Here is a 25126-nt window from a genome sequence, read left to right as displayed (position 1 = left end):
GGAAATAAAATTTAGATAACTTATTTATTACATGCTTTATTTGAGTTAAAGATAGAAAACAATATACTTTTATGTAAATTGCTATGGCAATGTAGTTTACAGTAATTCCTTTTATATATACTTCGTATTATTCTTTTAGACATTTTATAAGGAATAAAGCTAATCGTATATTAAGTTTAACAATAATCAGAAAATATTCTCCAAAAGAATTTCCTGAAGTGGATTGCTAGGTATAAAGCTCATAATTGTCAAGATACTTATATTAGGGACATGAACCCAAGTCGTTAAATAAAAATAAGATATTTGTAAAAAAGTGCTATAGAAGAAGGTGCACAAAAAACATGCACTTAACACATACTTTCCAAAAGGATGTAAACTGTACTTTTAGGCACCGTCATCTCTTCAAATTTCCTTTACCAACGACATATAGCACAATTTTTGATGTCTAGATGGTGCTGTAGGAAGATGACTAAGGCAACCACGTGCAGAAAAGCATGTGTGTGATGCACAGAAAATATAAAGATTGCATTCCAAAAGTGAAGGTCTGCAATGATAGTTTGTTATCTGAAAGGTTTGGAGTGTCTTGTCATTAAAAAATGAAATATATGCCACTGGAGTCGTATCACAAATGGTGCCTGATGTGTACATTCTACCTTTAAAATGACTTTTTAAACAGGCAGACATTTCTATGCTGTTTTATAGGTGGCTATGTGACTTCAATACTTTGTAATAAATAGCCAGTCAATCTTGAGAGCCAGCTACTTCTCTTAAACCCAAGTACAAGATATAAATATTCAAAATATGGAATGTTTAACATAGATACTCGAATGAAAAATGACAATCTTCAAAATTCCCCATGTTTTGTCATATTGCATAGCTGGAAATTCATCTACTACTTAGTAAAAAGTGCTCTGTTCATTCAAGCAGAATTTTGCTCCAGTCTCCTTCAATTTCCATCTTTCATACTGAATAGTGGATCCACAAGTTTATTGTGCACATGCATTAGACCTTAAAGAAAAAAAGCACAGTTCTAGTTGTTTTTGTTAATTTTGAACTATCTCATTTACTTTAGACAACAAAGTATTTTGTATAAGACACAGTAAGCCTGTTTAGTTCCCATCTTGATATAGTCAAGTTTATTGAAAAAGTACAAACAGAAATGTTTCAGAATGTCTTAAGTTTTATCTACCTAGCAAATACCAATTTATAATTATGTAACAGTGCAGATCTAGAATGTGTACAGGTACTTTGGGAGTAACCAGAAGAGCATTTCTTGTCTTCAAAGAGATTCAGCATGACAAATTTGAATACTGACTTAGATAATATGTTTTAATTATATCTAAACGTTTATGTTGATCTTGATCCTCTGGCAGTTCCTCTACTAGACTCCAGCCAGGGGCTCAGAACTGCTGTCTCACTCTTAATACATTACCCTATCCATTCATCTGGCAAATTATTTTCCAATAGTTTAGTGTGTATTTATGACAAAGGTTGATTACAAAATCTACATTGAGGGAGGGTTACTAAAACAATACAGAAAACCTGTATTAAATCATTTAATTCAGAATAGAAATTTAGATTTTAAATCAGGTAGATTATAACTTTCATTTTGTAATTGGTACATATACTTGCAGACTGCTCTTAGCTATGGAAGCTGCTTGGGAAATAGCTGATCTTCCAGTTACTCCTGTTTTAATGCCTCCATACTCTATTTCTTTGGGGAGAAAAAAGTTCTAAAAAGGCTGTCTTTGACCCAATTAATGAACCAGAGATTTTATATTTTGGAGGATAAAGAAATGAGTTAAATTTTCCAGGTTATTAAGAACATGGGAGGGTGGGGAAAGGCACTTACAATGCAGTTTTGCAGGAAATGGGATTACTGGAGAGAGGTTGCTTGTTAGTAAACAGATGTTCCTTGTCAGAAAGGCTGCAAAAAGGACTCTAAAATCCCAACTTTGAGAAAGACCCACTTTTAAGGGACAAGCAAAGAGTACTGGGAAGTGTCTGTGTAGTAGGAGAAATTCTAACCATAAGAATGGGACTCTAAAGGAGGGAAAGGGGAAGTATTCCATTCACTAGTGCTGCAACTGAAAGTGAGAGAATGCTTCTCAACAGCCTTCTTGAAGGTCACCTGAAACTTCACGTCCAGTAGGAGAGGGGACAACAAAGATAAGGGTAATATCAGCTGTATGACTTAGAAGATGCAACATTTTCCAGAGTATCACTTTGTAGAGGATCATTTTTCTACTTAAATAGTATTCATCTGTCATTTGCTAACAACTTTGATTATGGAAAGAATACACACAGCTTTAAAATACATGCAACTTAAAATATCAGTAAAAATATTAAAAATTCAACTCCTTTATAAAATTTTTTTCTTTACTATGCATTGGATATATCTTTTCTAAATCAAATAGGACTGATTCCAAACTAGAAATAATTATTTTGAAAATTCTATTAATTGCTTTTTAGATATTAAGTCAAATATTTACTGTGACTTTAGGTAAAAACTGGCAACTTCCTGCATATGAATTTTATATAAATAAATAATTGCTACTTAAGTCAAACAGAAATAATTCTTCTGATAAAAATGCACCAGACTTCCTGAAACCTTACCAGAAGAAAGGTTAAATGTCACAGATTCTAACCAATGTCTGTATAAAGTAACTTTTAAGGTTTTGACTCAAAATGAACTCATTCTACCTTTGTCAAACTACTGAGGTGGAGCCTAAATACAAAGTAAGAGAAAAAAATTCATGATAATGATGTCATGAAAATATACTAAAAATCAAAGATAAAGCTGTTCTATTTAAAAAGCAAAAATGAAAAGCGAGAATGAATAAAACAAATCCCCAGGTACTAAACTTGTTGTCTTGTGATTAACTTAATCTTTCAAGAGGTATATACTGGTATATAGGTATATATTGAAATAAACTTGCATTTACTGACAATTTTTATTGTTTTGGATCTAGTTAACCTAGATCTTATCTAGGCACTAAATAAAACCCTTTAAGATTCTGGTCAGCACTTTTTAGTGACGACAGAAGAAAGGGTAGTGATGTGAATGGAATTTGAAGAGTTACAGATGACAATTACAGGAATTTACATCCTCCAGTATTTTGATATACTAGTAACTCAATGGAGGTATGAAAAGTATACAAACTACATTTGAAATGTGCTTATTTAAGAACATTCAATTTCTCTACCCTTTACTAAAATACTATAAAATGAGGCCCATATGTAGCCCAGAATATCTAAATTCTGTCTTCATATTGAAGGAGGTATCCTAACAGAGGCTGATACCTTGAAACCTCTTCAGAAATACAGACAGCTCCAAAGTGGAAAATACTGTGTCCTGTTTATGCAGTGCAGCTATCCTCTCATGAATGGTCTGTTGCGAAATTTTTTCAGAAGAGCTTACAATTAGATAGATGAACTAAAAGAACTAAATACATACAAACATCTACCACCCTTCTATTTTAAATCATCTAACATATGTCTATATACCTTTTTTGGAAGCAGTGATTATGATATGGGAAAAAAGCAGATGGAAATATGGTTTTGATGTAGATGGTATCATACCTAGAGTTTATTCTGGGAGGCAGTATAACAGAATAGACAAAAGCCTATATACTCCAGAGATCAGCCTGATTTTGATTTCTATTACCCATCTCTGCCTAAATATGCGCTGTATGACTTTGGGTAAGTAGCTTAACGTCTCTGTTAAGCCTATTAATTCATTTAAAAATGGGACTATGAGTACCCATTTCGTAACATTTTTGTGAAAAGTAAGTGCATTTAGAATAGTGCCTGGTCATAGAGATACTGGCTATTATTAAATATCTTACTAAATATTCAGCAAGATATAAAAATCTGATAAAAACCAAACTCTGACAAAATTAGATTAGTACAGGGATTTATCTGGGACTTAATGAGGACTAGAAAATGGCATGTTAAATGAATCTCCTTAAAACTGGAATTAAAATTTGTGGATAGTGAGGATTCCTTGTAGTCAAGAAATCTATTATTTGGGATGAAATCTGAAGGATTACATGGGAAAACAGTTAAAACTCCATCAAATACTCTGTTTTATTCACAAATCAGAAATTCTTCAGTTTTTCAATTTTTCAGTTTAATCTGATATATTTGTGGCTTGGTAAATTAGTAATTTAAATGGTAAAAATATAAATGACTAGAAATAATCTTTAAGTGTTAAACAATAAGGAGATGTTTAAAGTATGATTTATGTACTTGACTATCCATTAAAATGCTTCCAAATATTTAGTAAAACAGGAAAATGCTCATGAAACAAGTACAAAACTATATACAAAGCATGATCAGCATTTTGTTTAAAAATAGACTATTTTTAGTGCTTGCCAAATGTCAGTTATTTGTATAACACCTTCAAGATATTTGCCATATTCACACATTTACATGAAATATGAGTTGGTTTTCTTTGCATTGAATTAAAAATTTAAGATTATATACTTTATTTCTGAATATGAGATGCTATAGACTATAAGACACACCATTTTATGTGCCACTGAGAAAAAAATGCTACCTGGTAAGCTATGATCTGATACCAGTTTTAAGACACAGTCCAACATCAGCAAGATCAACATGTATTAGAGCCAATCAAATATGGTAGCTTTTTTGGACCTTGTCTTAAGCAATAATATCCAAAAAGTATAGCTTTGATTTATTCAGTGTATTTTCCAATAGGCATTAAAATAAATACCTAGTTACTAGAGTAAAAAAGATTAAAAGGTATAATCATGTAGCAAAAGTAGCACACATACTACATACTTAGTGAATCACTGACCTATCTATATGATCAACTATATAACTTTTAATATCAGCTATGTAAATAGCTGGTGCTTTATGAAAATTACCTGTTTGTACAGCTTGCTTATATATGTGTAATATGTGGAGCTGACTCTTAAATCAGAGAATGGGTTCTACATTGGGTATAGGCAAAATGTCCCTGGAAAATCTCTTAAAACCATTACATCAAGCATATGTGTTTTGTAATACACGGCCTGGTACAGTAAAGTTTCTGAATTACTGAACTAGACTACAGGAAAAAGCAAAAAGGAAAATCAACATGAAGTCTGGGCAATCAAACTCCTGCTTACTTGCAGAGTTTATTCCACACTATTTTAACATTTAGACATTATAACTTTAATATATGGGAATAAATTGGCTTAAAATTGTAAAGATTAAATTAGATAGTGGGAGATCTCTATTATCCACTGATTAGGTTCTAAATTTAGGTTAGAGGGGAGTGAAGGAGAGGGATTGAGATGGGACTAGTAAACATGAAAAGAAATCCAGAATAGACAAAGATAGATTTTCTTTTGGGTTATTTGGTCTTGTATATTCAATATGAAAGTAAATTATTAAACCTTGGATTTCAAGAAAAATTGTTTACTGAAAATAGACACTGAAGAGATTCTCTTCACAAAAAAAAAAAAAAATAGGTGCTACTTTGAAGATACTATTATCTGAGGTGAGAACTTTCCATTCCTTGAAAGAACCAGCTGTGTGTTGTCACTTTTCAATAGGTCACAGTGTGAGATTTAACTCCACAGTCACAGTAAGTTTTAATTGTCATCACAACAGATTATCTCAGTCGGCTTTTGAAATTCAGTGCTCACCTTTAAAGTATTTCACAGTTTTAACTCTTAATTCTAAAGTAGCATCTTCATCACATACAAAAATAGTTCGGGGATGCTGCTGGAAAGCAGAAACAGTCCACATGTGATTGACTCCTTCTTCTATTGCTTTGTACAGGGCAAATGCCTTGTGTGCCCCTGTTATGAGGATCATTACCTGAAAAATTGTGAACATCAATTGTTAAGACTTGTTTCAAATGAGTAAGAAGCTCTTTTTTAAACGAGGACTTCAGCACCAATATTTTTTCTGAGAGAAAGAAAAATACATAGCTCCATATAATAGTTCAAGGTATTTATTTCTACTTTTTAAGGTAACAAGCACAAAATGTTGCTTCTAGTTTAACAAAGCAAAATAATATCTTGTTATGGGGTATTAATGCAAACACTATAATACCTGTAATTTTTAACACAGTAAATGATGATGTGTAAAAGAAACCTAGGACAACGAAGAAAAACAAAAGGACTGTCTTGCAAAAGCAGAATTACAGATCTATAAATAATTTATACAATCTAGAATGATACACCAAGTTGCTGTAGTCTACATAAGCAAAAGATATTATGTCAGAAAAGCAAAGACTAAAACAACAGATAATTTGAAGAGTTATCAAGAAAAGCCTGAAGAGCATTTCACTGAACATGTGCTATTCAAAGTTGACTCAGAATAAAAACTGGATTTAAAGAAGGATTAGGGATCTACTTAAACATAGGAACTGTCTTATATAAGCATATATGACTGATATTACCCTTATAAGCTACAGAAAATCCAAGCTCTTGGTCCCCAGTCCCTAAATGCCAATGAAATAATGCAATGACATGTTGCAAATGTGAATGTATATGTGTCAGAATCTTCTCTTTATCATCTTTAAGCTGGAAATTGACCCCATTTAATACCTCATCTACACACATTTTTGTAATGTAATCTTTAAACATTTTTTTCTCATTACAATTGTTTTAAAAAAGAATGTTAAAATTGCTGTAGTTCTAAAATATTTATAACAAATTTTGTATTACATATTTTATAACTAGACCTAAAACGGGAGGAAATACTCTGCACTCTCCTTGAATTACATCAACTCCTCAGAACAACACTATGAGAGAAACACTATTCTTACTCATATTTTAAAGATAAGGAAACTGAGGCATATTCTGTAACTTGCCCAAGGTTTTGGTAAGATACAAACAAGTAGTTTTTTTCTACAGTGCATATTCTTAGCGATTAACAATTACATTACATTGCCTCTTGTAAAAGTTCTAACAATTAGACAATATGAGCTAAAAGTCTTTTCATTATTGATGCACACTCTATAAAAATAATGGGACAGGTGGCAAGAAATCTCAACATCAAGTATATATACTGAGAAAAAAAAGACAACCAAACTTGTTGGTGAGAAAAGGTAAGTACATACCTGGCATTAACATTATGAAGGGAGTGGAGGGAAAGGAAGCTTAGTATAGGAGGAAGAAATTCATTAGTGGTGTTTATCTATGGCTAAGGCATAGACAAAACAAATTGCTCTCTAAAGAGACTTGATCTGATATGTGATTAGGTATACCTGTTCTACTCTCAAGGAGATTATTTCTCATATCATGGGAAAGGACAAACTATATGGAATAATTTGGTATGTTTGTTCAAACTGCAGAATCCGTAAATTTAAAGAAGCAACCTAGGTGTGGATACCAGGTGATTCTTGTGTACACTAATGTTTGAGAACCAGTGCTAAGGCAGATGTTGCACTGATACAGCTTTTTGCTACTTAAGTATAGCAATAACACTATTTTAAAAGGTTATGAAATAAGCTAATTTTAAAGAATAATCAACATTTAATTATCCCATAAACTGATATAAATGATTTGCAAAAATCTATAACCTGATATTAAATTCTCCACATCCCTTCTTGGTTGGAATTTTTAAGTCAAATGTAATTTTTAATAAATGAGGAAATTAGCCTGGGCAACACAGTGAGACCCTGTCACTTCCAAAAAAAAAAAAAAAAAAATGAAAAATCAGCCAGGCATGGTGGTGTGCACCTGAAGTCCCAGCTACTTAAGAGGCTGGGGTGGGAAGATCTCTTGGGCCCAGGAGGTTGAGGCTGCAGTAAGCTGTAATCACACCACTGCACTCCTGTCTGGGCAAAAACTGACCCAAAGAAAAAAAAAATATTTGAGTAATTCTGTTTGTTCTAAAAATCAGCATAAAAACTGTATTAAAACTCACATCTTGTTAAATGTAATAAATCTATTACATAACTCAGTTTCATATTTTAGAAATAAGATTGCTCTAAAATCCTTTTTTCAACTTATTAACTGAAATTTCAGTCCTTGAAAGATCTTTTTTCATATACCTATGATTTTTAGGTTTCTTATATATTTTGATTGACAGTTCTACTTGTATGTTCAAGTTTAAATACAATTATATCAAGATAAGTTACTTTTTCATCATACCTTGTCTATACTTTTTTCCTCTGAACCTGTCCAATCTGTCTACCAGAAAGAACAGAGCTCTAGGTGTCCATATAATTTAACTACATGTAACCATGAACTGACTACAATTTGTTCTGTATTCTCGAGGAAGAAAATGACAGCCTAGTTTTAAAAAACTTAAAAATTACACAGGGTCTGCTGTTCAGAGCTCTTCCATGCTTAAATATACCAAATGTAGAACAGTTGCAGCCCTAGCTGAGTTCCTTTTCTGCTGGAAACCAACAGGGCTCTATCATCCTACATAACATACAGTCAAAAAGCATTTAAATCATCCTGAGAGCTCCAAAAAAGATGTAGTATAACTAGCATTGCATCATTGTCCCAACAGTCCTGTCATGAGACACCTTCAATAAAAAACAAACCATGTGATCAGTAAGATTTTAGCACCTCAAATGGGAGCAGGAATAGGCAAGTGAAGTAGTACCTCAAAAGTGGTGGTGCTTAATTCTTAGTTTACAGCTCCAAAAGACTTAATTGATCCCTAAACGTGTCAATCAGACTGACAAAACTTGGTTACTGAAAACTAGAAAACAATTTACACTGCAAATAGAATGCAATCAAAATATCACATTCAGCATCATAATCCCTCCAAAATATTAATATATTAACATCAAAAGAAAAACAGCAAAGAACATTCAATGCTTACTTCTCTAGCATCCATCACTGTCCCCACACCAACAGTTAGAGCCATAGTTGGCACTTTTGATAAATCTCCATCAAAATATTTGGCATTTGCCAAGATGGTATCCATTGCTAGAGTCTTTAATCTTGTCCTTGATACTAAACTGGATCCAGGCTCATTGAAAGCGATATGACCATCTGGACCAATTCCTTTCAAAAGAAATATACATACATATACACATGAAGTAAATAGGTTTCACAAAGTTCAATGTGTGTTAAAGAACAACAAAAAAAATCACTTACCTTGTTTTATACTTGAATTCCTATTACTGCATTAAAATATTTGTTTCTGTATTGATTCAACAAATGTTACCATGTTTTCTACATGTTTAGCAATGAGCTGGCATGATTCTAATAGTAAAATTAAGTATCACCTTATATTAATATAACATTTGATAATGTATAAAGCCCTTTCACATGCATCACAACAGATTATTAAATATTATTTAATAATCTTATGAGATGGTCAGATTAGCCATAACTATTTCCCTCATTTCCTCCACCTTTTTTAACATACAAAAGGAAATTTTGATGCTCAAGAAAAATAAGTGACTTGTTCAACATCACAACTGGGTAAATACTGAGACAGGACTCGGATCTGTCTTCTGATTCCTAACTTGGACATCTTTATAGTCACACTTTAATTTACTTGGTTGTAGTCCAGATAGGGCAATTAACTAGTAGACCTTTCTGTAGGATAGTTTCCTCGCTTATAAAAATGTGTGAATTGGACAAGATAATGTCTAGGGCAATAGTTGTTTGTTCAAATTTCTGACTGTAACCCTTGTAAGAAATAACATTTGATACTGCAATCTAGTATATATATACACATATACAACACAAACATATAAAATATAATTAAGAATTCTATGAAATCATACTTACCCTTACTAGGAACCATACAAGCTGTTTTCTATGACATTGCATTTCATTAACAAAAGGAAAATGTTGCATGTGACTGGCTATATTGATTTTACGATATAATAATGGGTGACAACCAGTTTTAAAAACACTGCTTTAAAGAGACCTAGTGCCAACTCTAATATTCTAGGATTACCTCTAAAATATAGACAGGAATATGACATTCTTATTTGAAGGAAATGGAAGGTAATTCTTTTCACAAACTTAAGATTATCTTTCCATGACATAAATAAATCGAGTTTTATTTATAAGTACCCTAGTAGCTAGTCACATTTCTAGTAACCTCAGCCAAAAAGTAAATCCGCCAATTCCTTTGAGTCATTAAAATATCTTTTACATTTATATTCTGCATATTTACTTTAATGATATCTGTATTTTACTGACACTTAGCACACAAGTTTAACAAAATTTTCCAAGGCCACAACAAGATAAAATATGACAAAGAATAACCCAGTTTTGAAAAATGAAGAAATGAATACTGAAGCCAAGTACAGAATGCCAAAGTACAACAATTTATGAATTTTTAATATGGAGATATAAGGCCAGACCTACATGTGGTTAATATGCATTGACTGTTTCTACTATTAAGTATATATCTGCTTATAAATATATTATAGACATTAAATTATCTAGATTTGTAAAAGTGTTCTGTTTCTCCTCTTAGGTATACATATCCCTAAAATTTATTTTTCTCTATATATGTGTAAAGAGGGAAGGATGGGATCAGGAAAATACAAGCTTTAGGAAAAAATATGAAGTCTACTAAGATCTACTAGTGACCTCACTGATGATTTGCACCTTATAGAAACGTACAGCTAAGCTGAAATTATGAGCAAAGATTAATAACAGAGGTGGGTCAAGATATTTGCTTGTTGGCTATGAATAACTGAGGTTCCTGATATAAAATTATTTTTTTAAATGTGGCTAATTCTTACTCAGCCTTCAAGTCTAAGTTAAAGTATCAACACCTCTATGAAACATCTCTAAAACTCATTGTCGGAGTAAATGTCATTCCTGTGTTCCTACAGTTCTAAGGGTAGAATGTACATGTACTCTTCATGAAAGTAAGGGCTTTATCTTCATTACTATATTCTTACCATTTAGAACAACAAGTGACACATAGGACGCACTTATTAAATAATGGCTGGATAAATGAATGTATGGTTGCTGTTCTTTGGTCAGCTCAGTATAGTTTATTCCACCTCCCACCTTGTTCTCTTCTGTCTTGCTCCCCTCACCAGAGGGGATAGAACAATTTTAATTTCCTATATCCCTCTTAGGTAAAGTGACTGTGGTCTAGAGATAAGCACTTGTCTCAGGCTGAGCCAATCAGAATCTCTGTCTGTATCTGAATCTTGACCAGGGATACAGTAAGGAAGATGGCATGGTGAACTGAAGCACTGGATGACAGCACTGCAGGGAGAAGATTGATGAGTTTCTATTTCTGAGATCTGAGCTTCTCTGGTTGTTTTTCCAAAGACTTGGTTGTTTTAACTTTTCCTTCAGTTTGTGAGTTACCCTAGAATCCTTCCAGTTAATTTACTTTTGATCCCATTAGTTATTTCCTTTTTCTAGCAAAGGAAAGAATCCAAGCATGCAACCAAATCAGAAAGTTAACATTTTCCCCACTGTCTTTTATTTTTACTTTTTAAAAACATTATTAGGCTGGGCTCAGTGACTCACACCTGTAATCCTAGCAGTTTGGGAGGCCAAAGCAGGTGGATCACCAGAGGTCAGGAGTTCGAGACCAGCCTGGCCAACATGGCAAAACCCCATCTCCACTAAAGATATAAAAATTAGCTGGGCATGGCGGCAAGTGCCTGTAGTCCCAGCTACTCGGGAGGCTGAGGCAGGGGGATTGCTTGAACCTGGGAGGTAGAGGTTGCAGTGAGCCAAGATCAAGCCACTGTACTCCAGCCCAGGCAACAGAGCGAGACTCTGTCTCAACAACAACAACAAAAAACCCAAGACACTACTGCCTTAAGATATTTTAAAAGTTTATATATTTAGATTTTATTGTAAAACTAGATTTTTAAAATTATTTATTTATTCATTTTGAGATGGAGTTTCACTCTTGTTGCCCAGGCTGGAGTACAATGGCACGATATCAGCTCACCACAACCTCTGCCTCCCAGGTTCAAGTGATTCTCCTGCCTCAGCCTCCCGAGTAGCTGGGATTACATGCATGCGCCACCACACCCAGCTAATTTTCTATTTTTTTTTTTTTTAGTAGAGACGGGGTTTCTCCATGTTGGTCAGGCTGGTGTCGAACTCCCAACCTCAGGTGATCTGCCCTCCTCGACCTCCCAAAGTGCTGGGATTACCCCAGGTTCAAGTGATTCTCCTGCCTCAGCCTCCTGAGTAGCTGGGATTACATGCATGCGCCACCACACCCAGCTAATTTTCTATTTTTTTTTTTAGTAGAGACGGGGTTTCTCCATGTTGGTCAGGCTGGTGTCGAACCCCCAACCTCAGGTGATCTGCCCACCTCGGCCTCCCAAAATGCTGGGATTACAGGTGTGAGCCACCGGGCCCGGCCCTAGATTTTATTTTTAAAAATCCATGTTTGTTATCTTATTGCTGGGGTTAAGTCAGGAATTGCATGATACACCTTTTACCCTTTCTCTCAACACGTTTGACATCAGAGGAAGAATGAGAACATTTGAGTATGTATTTCCTCCTTTTTCTTTCCCTCTTCCCTCTAGGAAAGGGACCTCTGCTCTAATTCCCTGGAATGAGCATTAGCAGATTAACATTTTGAGCTCTTCTCATTCTACTGTTTCCAATTCAAAGGGCAGGAGTGAAAAACCCCATTCTGGCTTCAAGCCCAAACTGCAATCTCTATTTCAACTTTACCTTTAATAAAGCTGATATTTTGATCCCATTTGGCACAGTTCTTAGAGTTTTTATTAACCAAACCCTGGAACAAAAGAAGGGTAGTCGTAAGACCCAGATGCCAATCCTCATCTAAAAATCCAATGATGATAAACCTAGATCAACAAATGAGATTCTTTCATGAATACATATCCAATAATAGGGTATCCCAAATAAGGAAAAGTTCAAAGAAAATGCAATAATCCTTCTCTCTCTCTGCACAATTATGTCCTTTAGATGGTACATATAAAATGTCAGGCATTGGATCATCCATGACTACAGTGAAGATGTTAATGTAAGAGGCAAAGGAACTCTCTTAAATATATTTGGGAGCGGGGAGGAGCGCGGAAACAACTACAGGACGCTTAAGACAAATTGGTTAAAAAACCAAGTCAAATTCTTTTTAGTGGTGTCAGTGATAAACATAAATAATTATAATTTATGCAACATCTATTTCAAAAGGAGAACTGAGGTGGTTTATACTGAAGAAACATAACCCCCTCCCCAAAAAAATTAGCTAAAAGGAAGTACAAAATGATTTAAAGTTATAAGGAAAGAGGAAAGTTCTACCAGACATCTTGGATAAGAGTTACAGGCTTAAACATTATTTTACGCTATGAATGCTTTCTGGAAGGCAGGCAAAGGAACAAAATCAAGTGTTCTTATCAGTGTTATTCCCCATAGTAAAATCTATTTCCTATCTTTGAGTCTACAAGAGATTTCTCACATGCATACTTATGTAAGGTCAATAAATTAACAAGGGGGAAAGAAAGTCTACAAATGAAGATATTTTCAAGCAGTCACTTTTAATAGTGAACCTCAAACAGCTAAGAGCCTTTTTTTGCATTAAAGTAAATGAGTGAAAACATTTTTTGATATAAGCAGTTGAAGTATGTTGTACTCCAGTAATCCTACTAGATTTTGGTGCGGAGCTTAGAAAATCTAAAGATTAGATGGTCTATGCACCCCTCAGACACTCTCAAATATCTACTGTCTTAGCCTGAATATTGGAAGGTACAAATGGTTAATTATCTCAAAATTGAGCCATACGTACAAAGCAGGAGTATGCAAATGTTCTCTAGGATTACTGAAGTAATATTAGTAAATTTTATTTAAAACAGATAACCTTCTAATTTGAAAAGCAATAGTCTAACTTGGTTTCTTGCTCCAATAAACAACCATTCTATCAAGAAAGTAAATGTTACTGACTCTGCTAGCTAGAAGTAAAACCTGTCTTAAAGAGAAGATTTCAATCTCGCTGGATGTCCCTAGAGGAAATTCGGTAAAAATCCCAAGGAATTCAGTAATTCTAAGGGACAATTATTTCAGCATTTACAGTTGAGAGAGAAAGAGAAGACTGAAGTAGCACTTACGGAGTACCAACTATATACCAAGCACTGTGTAAGACATTTTATGTATGTTACAACATTATTCTCACAAATTTTGGAATGGTTAATATTAATCCTCTTTTACAAATGATGTACTTATACTGAACTTCAATAAACTTTCCAAGGTCATACAGATACTAAGTGGCTAAAACAGGATACGATTTTACGTCTGACTTTAAAACCAAATTTCCCCCAATGATAATCAACTATCTCAACCATACTTGGCCACTTCAAGTATAAATTAACCTCAGTACAGCTCTATTGAAGATCAAATTCATGTAATTTTGATCAGTGTTCTATTAAGTTAATAAGTTATATACAGATAATTTACAGCATTAGTATTTTTAGTTGAATATTAAAGAATCTGGCAAAAAAATCTGATTTTAGTTTAGTTGATGTTGTACTATTCTTATAGCAATTAGCTAGCTGTCTGTGATAGTTTATACTGATAATAGAAAACAGGAAAAAACTTCCTATTTTTAACTGTAGATTATGTATACACACACACACATATAAAAATTACAAGTGGAATTTGGTAAACATAATTTTGGAATTTATTATGACAATTATACAGCTTAACTCATATTAACTTAAGGCTGATAAGTAAAAAGTTTTACATCATTCTTAACTGATTACTCAGTAAGACGAAACAATTAAAGTGATCTACTAAAATCCACCTGTTCCTCATGGAAACGTTTAAACTGTTATTTGATAAGTAGGCTGGCTAGAGTTTTAAAGAAATAGTAAAAAGAAGCTATCATTTAGGTAAAGAAATATATTACTCATTTTGAAAGATGTGGTAAACCATCAACTTTAAAGAGGTAATTATAAGAGTTTAACGGGGATTGGGATCTACCTCTCAAGGCATAATGTAAACAATTCCAGCTGTCAATTTGAAGATTAAGATGGGAATTTTAAGATTATTTTCTGAAGAAAATGAAAACAGGAATCAGTAGCAGAATAAATGCGTATTACGGACAGCCACAGGTGCTCTTTACATTACACAATGGGAAGATTTCTTTTTTAAATTTAAAAATCCCTAATTCAAACACTAACGAACAGTTAATACCAAAAAGTTTTTACATACCTCCAACAAAAAGATCTATTCCTCCAGCTTCCTTTATTTTCTTTTCAAAAGCATCACATTCTGCTTGTAAATCTGCAGCATTCCCGTCAAGGATATGTGCATTATTAGGATCTATATCAATATGCTTAAAAAAGTTATTCCACATATAAGAATGGTAGCTTTCAGGATGATTTCTTGGCAGTCCTAAAGATGAAGTTAATAAAAATATAAGTATTCCCGAAATAAATCTAAAGTTTTTCTTTTTAAGTCATAAGTGCTATTTAATATATCTAACTTCTCTATACCATATTCAATTTAAAAGCATTTTTATGTGGAATATATGATTATATGCCCAGTATTAATCACCTTAAATGTATGCATTAATTGATAAAACATCTATGGAACACTATTATCTCATTTTATAGGTAAACAATTGAAACACAAGAATCTTTCCCAAAGGTCTCATAGTTCACAAAGGAGTTAGGATTCAAACACAGAAAGTCTAGCTCATGTGCACTTAGTAACTATAGTCTTCTCAAACACAAAATTTTAACCAATGAAATTGACTTACATGTTAAGCTCCAAATAAATTAGTCATTCAAGTGAAATGATATCCATGTTTCTTCTCTATCCATCTTGTATGTGTGCAGATTATGTGGGATCACAACACTTCTTTGGCTATCATTTATGCTACCATTAAATACACATCTCTATATTTAAATTTTAACACAGAGTTTCTATGAATCATAGATTTCAGGTAGGTAAGTTAACAATAAATTATAAAAGCTCCAGGGCTACCAATATAGCTTTTTATTTGAAAAAATACTTAACTAATTACTTTTACATATACATTACTTAGTTTATCCTGACAACACTGGTTTTATCTCCGCCTTAAGAAAAAAAGAGAATGAGAAATGTGAGTAGGCTGGCTTAAAGTTACATCACTGTTGAGTGGCAGAGCCCAGGATGAATGCAGATCTTTTGATTTCTAGTCCTTCATTCCTTCCACTATTCTGTGCTACTATCACAAAAATACAGGTTTTTATATAAACTGACAATCTCAAAGCAGTACATTTTAGAAATATATTCATACATTAATATTATATTCAAAACATAAATTCAAATATACTAGTATTCTAAAACGACATTCACTTTATTCCAAATATAACATATCCAAATAATAGTCAATATATTTAAGTATACCTTACCTACATATTCATCCATATTAAAGGTCTTCACATATTTAAAAGAAAGGTGTCCATTCTTATGATATTCTATTAGTTTTTTATAACATCCTAAAGGTGTACTCCCTAAAAGACATAAAAATTCCATTTTTAACATGACTTAATAATCTATTAAATAAACTTTTTATTAACTTTACCTATGTTTTTCTTAATAATATTCTGTAGTTCTGATTTATTAGGCAATTATTAACTTAAATACATAATCAACTAACAAGTACTTTGAAATTTTGGTAAACTAGAATTTGCTGAATAAAGCTGGAAATCTGTCAATAAAAATTAAAGTTTGGAAAATTATCCTTCAGTTGTTGGGTACTGGGATATACTATTACAAATTCTAAGATTAGAAGCTTCTAGAGTATATACCTGAATTTTTAAAAATCTCCCTTTCTGAAAAAAAATCTTGAGTTCTTGCACAAATGATATATAAATAGGTCAAGTGTTGACCATTTACTGAAATCGAAAGAGAAAACAGAGTTAAATTTAAATATTGCCCCTACTTTCAAAATAGAATCTCAAACTGGCAAACATTGAGTAGGGACTTGAGCCTTACAGCTTTCTAAATGGAACCCCTGTTTCTCATCTTTTGATAACTTCGGCATGCATCAGCTAAAATGTGTAAGGTGAGAAAAAGAAGTTATTTTTGCTTAAGATAGAACTTATAGGAAAGAGATATTTCATCTGAGTTCTTGATTCTATTGTTTTATAAAATTATAGTTTGATATGTGAAAAGATGGTGCTTCATGATATGACAAAATAAAAATAAATATATTTAGGCACTTGAGGATGGCCTTCGTCTTTGTTTTCTAGATTTGTTACTTTTTTTTTTTCATTTTAATTTCAAACTGAAAGGCTAGATTGATTGCATTCTTATAACAAGTTATCTGGCCCTCCCAATCCTAGTTGGAGTACTGATTCCTAGTTAACCCACCACCACAAAACAAAACAGTGCAAAACAAAAGGCTGCACAAAAAATTCCAACCCAAGTATTATACATAAATCTAATAAAACTAAACAGTCTCTAACAAAAATAAATACAAAGGAAATTCAAGAATAGTAAAAAGACTGCCTCTCGTTTGAGATGACAGAATAGACAAGGCTATAAATAAATACCACACAAAGAAAAAAAGATTTTCTAAAAGCTAAGCACATATGTTATTTTAAATTATAATTATTAATTTAAAAATTATGTAGTAAAATTTTACGTTTCTCAACAACTACAGCCCACTAACATGAAACCTGTCTAAAAGATGGATAAATATGCTTTCCCTCTTCCTTTCTGGAAGGATAAATGAATCTCTTCTCTCTTTTAGTGTCAAGAGACAAGTTATAGGATTCTCTCAATTTAAGGATATTACGAATAAAAAGGTGAGCTGTCACAACGGAGGTGACAAAAAAATTCATTTTCTATTTTGTAATCAATGTAGCTAAAAAAAAGACTGAAGAAAAAGAACTGCTTAAAGAAACTTAATTTTAATATTTGCTTTGTAATAGTCATTACTAACACAATTTACTAAGTACCTACTACGATTTATATAAAACAAAGATTAAGGCATTTTCTTTCCTATAAGAACTCACAATATAGGGATAAGCAAGTACAAAATAACCATAACACTGGAAAAACATTATAAATAATCTAAAAGAAGTCTGAGTATTGCAGAACATCAAATAATTGCGAGTTGGAAGAACAATAGAAGAAAATGGCATTTCAATTCAGTCTTGATGAAGACTTTCATTTCATTTCAACAAAGAGGAAACTAACTCAGAACAGAGAAAAGATGGAGCTGGAGGTTCAATGATGACATCTGTCTACCATGTGGCTAGATGCTGTGCTAATGTTTTTATATATTACCTTGCGTAAAGCTCACAACCTTGAGAAACTGGCATTATCTTTCCCATTTTGAAGATAGAATACTGGGTCAAAAAGATTAAGGAATTTGCCAAATGTCATATGGCTGTGAAACCAGGAATTCCAATCTAGATAGGTCTGGTGCCAGAGCTCATATAGATTCCATTAAATAACATGCTAGGAATATGAGTGAAAGCAATGCAAAGCAGCAAGCAAGTTCAAGCCTATTCTTGAACTGCAAGCAGTCAAATCTGCCTAGCCCAGTTCTGTGTAAGGAAATGGTGGGAATAAGTTTTGGGAAGCAGATCAGGCTCACGGCATGCAGGCCTTTAAATGTCACACTCATTAAGGTCACGCAAGTAAATATAAAATTGAACAGATATTGCCCAGAAATTGCGCTTGATAGGGAGATAATTACAATGCAGCCTGGTACTAGCAATTACCGACATGTATGTTCAAGTCTCAAAAGCAGTGGGGGAAGAGGACATAATTAACCTTGTCAATGGTCAATGAAGGAGAGTAATGGAAAATTTCAACAAGGTTTTCCAGATACTCCCTTGGCAGGTATATTACTAGCAGTTATACTACCCAAAATAAAGCAAAAGTTGTAGATCTAAATACACAAAAAGATGTTTAGCACTGCTGACATTTAAGACTAAGTCTTTCTGTCCCCCACTCAAATTACTGTTTTTTTCTGCATCATAATTAACACAATGTCACTAACAGAGGTAGGCTGAGTGTAACGAAGGGTAACAGTATAGAAAGTATACAGAAACCACGTTCAACCCCAAGGGCTCACATATCAGAACTGAGGGTGCTGGGGGTATAGTACTGGTGTGTCCAGTGAAAAAAGTCCCCTTTTACCATTCGCACCAAGATCTACTGTCCTGGACCAAAAGAGAAAAAGCAAAACAAAACAATCAACTTGAAGAGTACCATTCATGGAAATTACTCAAGTGGGAAAAAATTACAATTGTAGTTTTTATGTAATTAGCATGTATGAGGGGAGGAGCTGGAGAACATAGTCTGTTTAAATAAAACACACTTACGGGAACTATAAATTATTATAGACTATTTACAGTATACAAGGGACTTACACATACACTATCTTAGCTGAATCTCAAAACGGCATCTTAAGTTATTATCCTTATCTTTCTTATAGGTAAGGAAACCAAGGCTCAGGGGTATAGAACAAATGCCTTGTAGTCAATAAGGAGCAACTTTAGTTCCAGGTCTAACACTCCTTGTGAAAATCATGGGTCAAATAGAGTGCCATGAGATCAAATGACACCACCTGGTCGTTTTTTAAGAGAATGCTTAATGGAAAACTGAATTCAATAAAATATGTAATTAATGCTTCTCCTTAAACTGTGATGAAGATATATTTTTCACTTGTAATACATCCATAATAGAAAAAACAAATAGTAAAAGACTAATAAACATGACATAATATATAATTTATAACTTCTATATTAATAAGGATTTATAAGGCAGATGAAGTTAAATTAAGAGGCAACAGTACATAACTTAGATACCTCTTAATGATTAATAAGAAAGCCAATCAACTAAAAACTGGTATGAATGGTAAAAGCAATGCTCCCCAAAACAAAGGACTACTAGAAAAATGTACAAAAAATACGAACAACACTTAAGTTACAATATTTCCTATTGCATTTTGGACTGATAGGTGAGATTAAATTTTGGCACAAGAACTAGTAACACATTGCAGATAGCAGATTTTATATATATACATTTTTCTGGCCTTTTATACTATGATGTTCAATTAGTGATATGGCAACAAATGAATGGGGAAAGTATCTTAAGAGAAACCCTTCAATTCCATCAGAATTAAATTTAGATAATATCAGAATATAAAATGGAAAAAGTAGTTAATTACCTGTTGGTAAACCCAGTGTAAAATATCTGTCCTGTCCAGGTTTGAACTGAATGATGCGATTACAGATGTATTTGGCTGCCCATTCACTAGCCAAGTCATAGTCATCAAGAATTACAAGCCTCATTACGGCGACACACAGCTTCCAGAACAATAAGTTCAAACCTGAGAAAAGTCCATTGTAGAACACTTTACATAACAAACAGATAATTTAAATTTAGTAATTTTTTAAAAGATGTAAATAATAGAGCACTGAAACAGAAGAATATACGGATGATTTTAAAAAGTACATTACTGAAGAAGGACATGCACATATACAATCTGAATTTTAAAGATAGTAATAGCTGTTCTCTTTTGAGCAAACACTGAGTTTAAGGCAGTGGGCTAGGTCATTTAAGTATAGTTAGCCTTCTGTGGATTCCATATTCGAGGATTCAACCAACCAAGAACTGAAAATATTCAGGGGAAAAAGATGTTTGTATCTGTATTAAACAGGTACAGACATTTTTTTGTCATTATTCCCTAAACAATACAGTATAACAACTATTTACACAGCATTTACATTGTATTAGGTATTATAAGCAATCTAGAGATAAAGTACATGGGAGTATGTGTGCAGGTGATATGCAAGTACTATGTCATATAATATGAGGGACTTAAGCATCTATGGATTTTGGTATCTGAAGGGGGATCCTAGAATCAATCCCCAACAGATACTAATAGATACCCCCCACAGATACCAGGGACAAGTGCACATATTTTAATCCTTACAATCATCTTGTGAAGTAAATAAAATGCCCAGTTGTAGATGAGGAAATGGACTCACATAATTTGGCTAAGGTCACACAGGTAGTAAGCAACAAGGTCAGAATTCAAATTGTAACAATGGGATCACACTAGACATGTTATTTTTAATAAGAGAATTCAACAGAAGAAAAAGAAAACAAAGTGAACTAAATAAACTGCTGATCTCTGGAAGAGAAATTTCTTGACAAAAAGCAACTTTAGTTCCTCAAAAATTATTACAAAATTAAGAAAAATTATTATACGTATATTAAGAGATCAGAGTCACTTACAAGCTACATAATTCTATTTTACACAATGTAGGTTGACTTATACCATGAAAGATGTGGAAATCAGCATTCTTACAGTAACTCATAGCTTCTGATATCTATAAGACATATTGTTTTCCTTTTTTTAAAAAAATGGTATAAATTTAAGGGGTACAAATGCAATTTTGTTACATGGATATATTATTTAGTGACTAGGTCTGAGGTTTTGGTGTATCTATCACCTGAATAATGTACATTGATCCTAGCAATTTCTCATCATCTACCCACTCCTACTCCCCAACCCTTCTGAGCCTCCAATATCAGTCTACTTTCCATCACCACGTGTATACATTATTTAACTCCCACTTGTAAGTGAGAACATGTGGTATTTTTCTTTCTGTTTTGGAGTTGTTTCACTTAAGATGATGGCCTCCAGTTCTACTCATGTTACCGCAAAGGACATGATTTCATTTTCAATGGCTGAATTTCACAGTGTATACCACATTTTCTTTATCCAATCATTCATTGATGGACACTCAGGTTGATTTCTTATCTTTGCTACTGTTGTTATTGGAAGGAAGGTCATGAGTGTGAGGTGTCCAGTTCCTTGGCATTTTGAACAAAGAACTGCACAAAATAATGAAACACAGGAATGAAGCAGTGAAACCAGGGATACTGAAGCAAGAAAGCACTCCACAGGGTGGGAGTGGGCCCAAGCAAGCGGCTCAAGGATCCGGTTACAAAGTTTTCTGGGTTTTAAGTACTCCTTTTGAGGTCCCTTGTCGGTTACCCCTTATTTGCATGAAGGGTTTGGTCCGTGACTAATTAAAGGCTGAGGTGAATTGGCTCCCTATGCAGATGAAGGGATGGCCCATGCTTAGTCCACGCACAATCCAAGGGACTTTACCCTTCCATCTGAGACGTGGTGGAAGGCAGTCGATTGTAGAGAGAGTAGCCTTTGGTCTTTTGCTACTTGGGCACGGGGAGAGGGGTTTTTTCCTTTTGGTTTAGCTTTAGGAAGTTTGCGTTAATTGGTTAACTGGCTTTAGGTTACCTGCCCCCAGACGCAGGTGTTTTCCCTTTGCTACTTGGGCATGGGGAGATGGGTTTTTTCCTTTTGGTTTAGCCTTAGGAAGTTTGCGTTAATTGGTTAACTGGCTTTAGGGTACCTACCCCCAGACGCAGGTGTTTTCTCTTTTAGGAAGTCAGCACAAATTGGCCTTAGATTTTCTGCCCCTGGACGCAGGTGTTTTCTCTTTTAGGAAGTCAGCACAAATTGGCCTTAGATTTTCTACCCCCAGACCTTGGTGTTTTCCTTTGATTCAGCTTTAGGAAGTCAGCACGAATTGGCCTTAAGTTACCTGCCTCCAGACCATATTCTACTGCCTCACTGTGAATAGTGCTGAGGTAAAAATGAGTGCGGGTATCTTTTTGATATAATGAATTATTTTCCTTTGGGTAGATACCCAGTAGTGAGACTGCCTGATCAAATGGTAGTTCTATTTTTAGTTCTTTGCGAAATCTTCATACTCTTTTCTATAGAAGTTGAAATGTCATTACCACCAATAGTTTATAAACTTCCCCTTATAACATTTACTCAACATTCTATAACAGTTCCCATAATTCTTAGATTTTTAATTCTTAATTTTATATTTAAATGGATCAGTCACCAATACCAAGCTTTTTATAACATGGTTTCAGCATTCCTGAGTTTTGTACCCGCACACTTTACATAGAGTAATAAGTCAAATTTTCTAAATTAATGACATTAAAAGGTCTTATTCAAATAAATGTAAGGAATCTAAATGTCTTTAAGAAGGTAACAGTTTCGAATTCTGACACAACAACAAAAATTTATGGTCACCATGATCTAGAATTCTGGCCCGATAACAATAATTTATTTACAGAAAATAAATTACATAGTAAGTCATAAATTCAGTCCAACAAATGGACTCGGCCTCCACTTAAATATAATCCACAATCTAATGCCAAATACAGTTTTAGAGTTAAACCAAAGAATCAGAAACAATTACTGGCTGTAATTACCATCAAAAGATATATTTATTTCTAACAAGAATATATGGCCAGCTGATTGTTAATAAAACGGAAAAAAAAAATAAAGTAAGGAGGACGAGAAGCATTAGAGCTTTCCAACGTCTTCTGCATCCTGGGCATGTTATTTTTCTCAGCTCAACACACGTTTGAAGACCTATTATATACTAAGCACTATGCTAGGTTCTGTAGACACAAAAATGATTAAGAACTCTATTGTCAAAGGGCTTAGAATCACTTAATTGTCTCTGAGGTGGAAATTATTATTCTCACTTTCAGATACAGAAAACTGCAACTACGAGAAGTTTATTGCTGACGTTAAAAAGTGGCCCGGGGAGCTGGCTTTAAAACTAAGTGTATCTCACTCAAAGAGCCATATATTCTTGTTAGAAATAAATATATCTTTTGATGGTCATTATAGCCAATAATTGTTTCTGATTCTTTGGTTTAAGATGTCTTATCGGTTGAGAATCACTTAGGATGCTAGTTAAAAAAATACAGATTCTCAGGTTCCTCTCCCTAGACACAGTGTTTCAAAAGATCTGAAATGAAGTCCAAGGAATCTCTGCTTTTGCAAATTATCACAGGGGATATTCATAATCAGGTGAAATTTGTTAAGAACACCACACACCTCACTGAAACGAAGTTTAAGCAGGTCTCTCAGACCAACGTACAGGCAACTTTTTGTTTTCTTAAACTCTCTGGAGGGCGCAGAGTCACCTCCAGAAGTCCCAAATGAATCCCTTCACCCAGAAGAAAGAATTTCTTCACCACATTTAAGACTTTAAGATTTGACTTTTCCAGTTTTTGCCAATCCTCAGAGATCCAAACTATTGGCCAAAAATCCTCAGAGATCCAAACTACTGTGGCCTTATGCAATTCTCTGGCATCACGAGAAGACAGCATCAAAAAACAACAGAGCACCACCCTTTCCCTCGTCTTCCTTCAGGTGCTGATTCATTTTGGATGTGCATCGCTAGGAAAAAGGGCTGCTGAACATAAATCGCAAAACTTCAGTGCTGGATGACAACTTCTACACCCGTGAAGTTACACGGCTAGTTAATGGCGGGGCCAGGACCAGAATCTACACTTGCAGAACCTCTGCTCCGAGCTTTTCCCTAGTCAACCTGACCTGACCTGAAACGGTAAGGGTGGCCTGGCCGCGCGTGTGGGACCGACCCGAGGAAGGACGAGAGACAGCAGAGAAGGCTGTGGTTCCTGCCCGGGAGGCGGGGGCTGCAGATCCCCCTCAGCTGCGCGTTTGCCTTGCCCTCACTCTGCAAAGGACAGCGAATGCAAATAAGGATGACTGTTAGGAATTTTTAACGAGTGTAGAGAGAGGTGTCAGGAGGAAGCCGCAAGAGAGGAGAGGACAGGGACGCCTTCTCCCGTAGGCACAAATCCGGAGAGGACAACCAGGTCCGCGAGGGGCAGGTCGGGAGACCCCAGGCGCCCCCAGCCTCGAGGTTCCTGAGACCCCATTCCGCCCCGGCCCGGCGTCCCCGTCTCAGCACAAAGCCCGCACAGAGCGAAGTCGCCGTCGGGTCCCCCAGCCCAAGTCCCCTTCTTGGCGCCCTCCCCCCCGCCCACCCCTCGCTAAACTTACCGGCAGACCCAATGGTTCTTCCGACGCTGGAACAGCGGGAACAAGCAACACCCAATGACCCGCGAGCGACCCCACCCGACCAGTGGAGCGCGAATCCCACGGACCCGGATGCAGATAAAGGCGCAGGAAGGAACCGCGACGCGGCTGGCGGGCGCTGCGCATGCGCGCTGCCTTTAGAACGCCTGAGGTGAGACGGGAGGAGGTTGGTCCGAGTGCTGTGCGGCAGGGCTCTCTTCCTGCTTGAAAGAACGCGGTTTTTGGGGCATCACTTTACCGCTACTTTCCCCTCCACCCCATCTTTCAGAGAGGGATTTGCTGTAGATTCTTTACGCTTGTGAGATTTCGT

At 34.7% G+C, this 25126-nt stretch overlaps 1 protein-coding gene across 1 annotated transcript; it reads right to left on the bottom strand.

The window, feature by feature from the left end:
• Window positions 1–20: 20 nt before the first annotated feature.
• GNPDA2 (glucosamine-6-phosphate deaminase 2) lies at window positions 21–24874 on the bottom strand. The gene is made up of 7 exons (XM_032136138.2): window positions 24781–24874; window positions 20074–20235; window positions 16295–16396; window positions 15108–15290; window positions 8803–8987; window positions 5658–5832; window positions 21–1008 (listed from the first exon to the last, which is right to left on the bottom strand). The coding sequence occupies exons 2-7, from the start codon at window positions 20195–20197 to the stop codon at window positions 947–949; spliced, it is 831 nt and encodes a 276-aa protein (XP_031992029.1). The 5' UTR covers window positions 20198–20235; window positions 24781–24874; the 3' UTR covers window positions 21–946.
• Between the last annotated feature and the right edge of the window lie 252 nt (window positions 24875–25126).

This window comes from Hylobates moloch, unplaced genomic scaffold, assembly GCF_009828535.3.
Source record: "Hylobates moloch isolate HMO894 unplaced genomic scaffold, HMol_V3 SCAFFOLD_17, whole genome shotgun sequence".
In the NCBI taxonomy this organism is placed as follows: domain Eukaryota; kingdom Metazoa; phylum Chordata; class Mammalia; order Primates; family Hylobatidae; genus Hylobates; species Hylobates moloch.
This window is presented reverse-complemented; position numbering and strand designations above follow the sequence as displayed.

Coding starts and splice junctions, on each gene's coding strand:
- GNPDA2 (XM_032136138.2), bottom strand. CDS start 20,197: ATGAGGCTTGTAATTCTTGATGACTATGACTTGGCTAGTGAATGGGCA. Junction 16,397..20,073: donor TACACTGGGTTTACCAACAG/GTAATTAACTAC, acceptor TATGTCTTTTAG/GGAGTACACCTTTAGGATGT. Junction 5,833..8,802: donor CAGTGATGGATGCTAGAGAA/GTAAGCATTGAA, acceptor ACAATTTTTCAG/GTAATGATCCTCATAACAGG.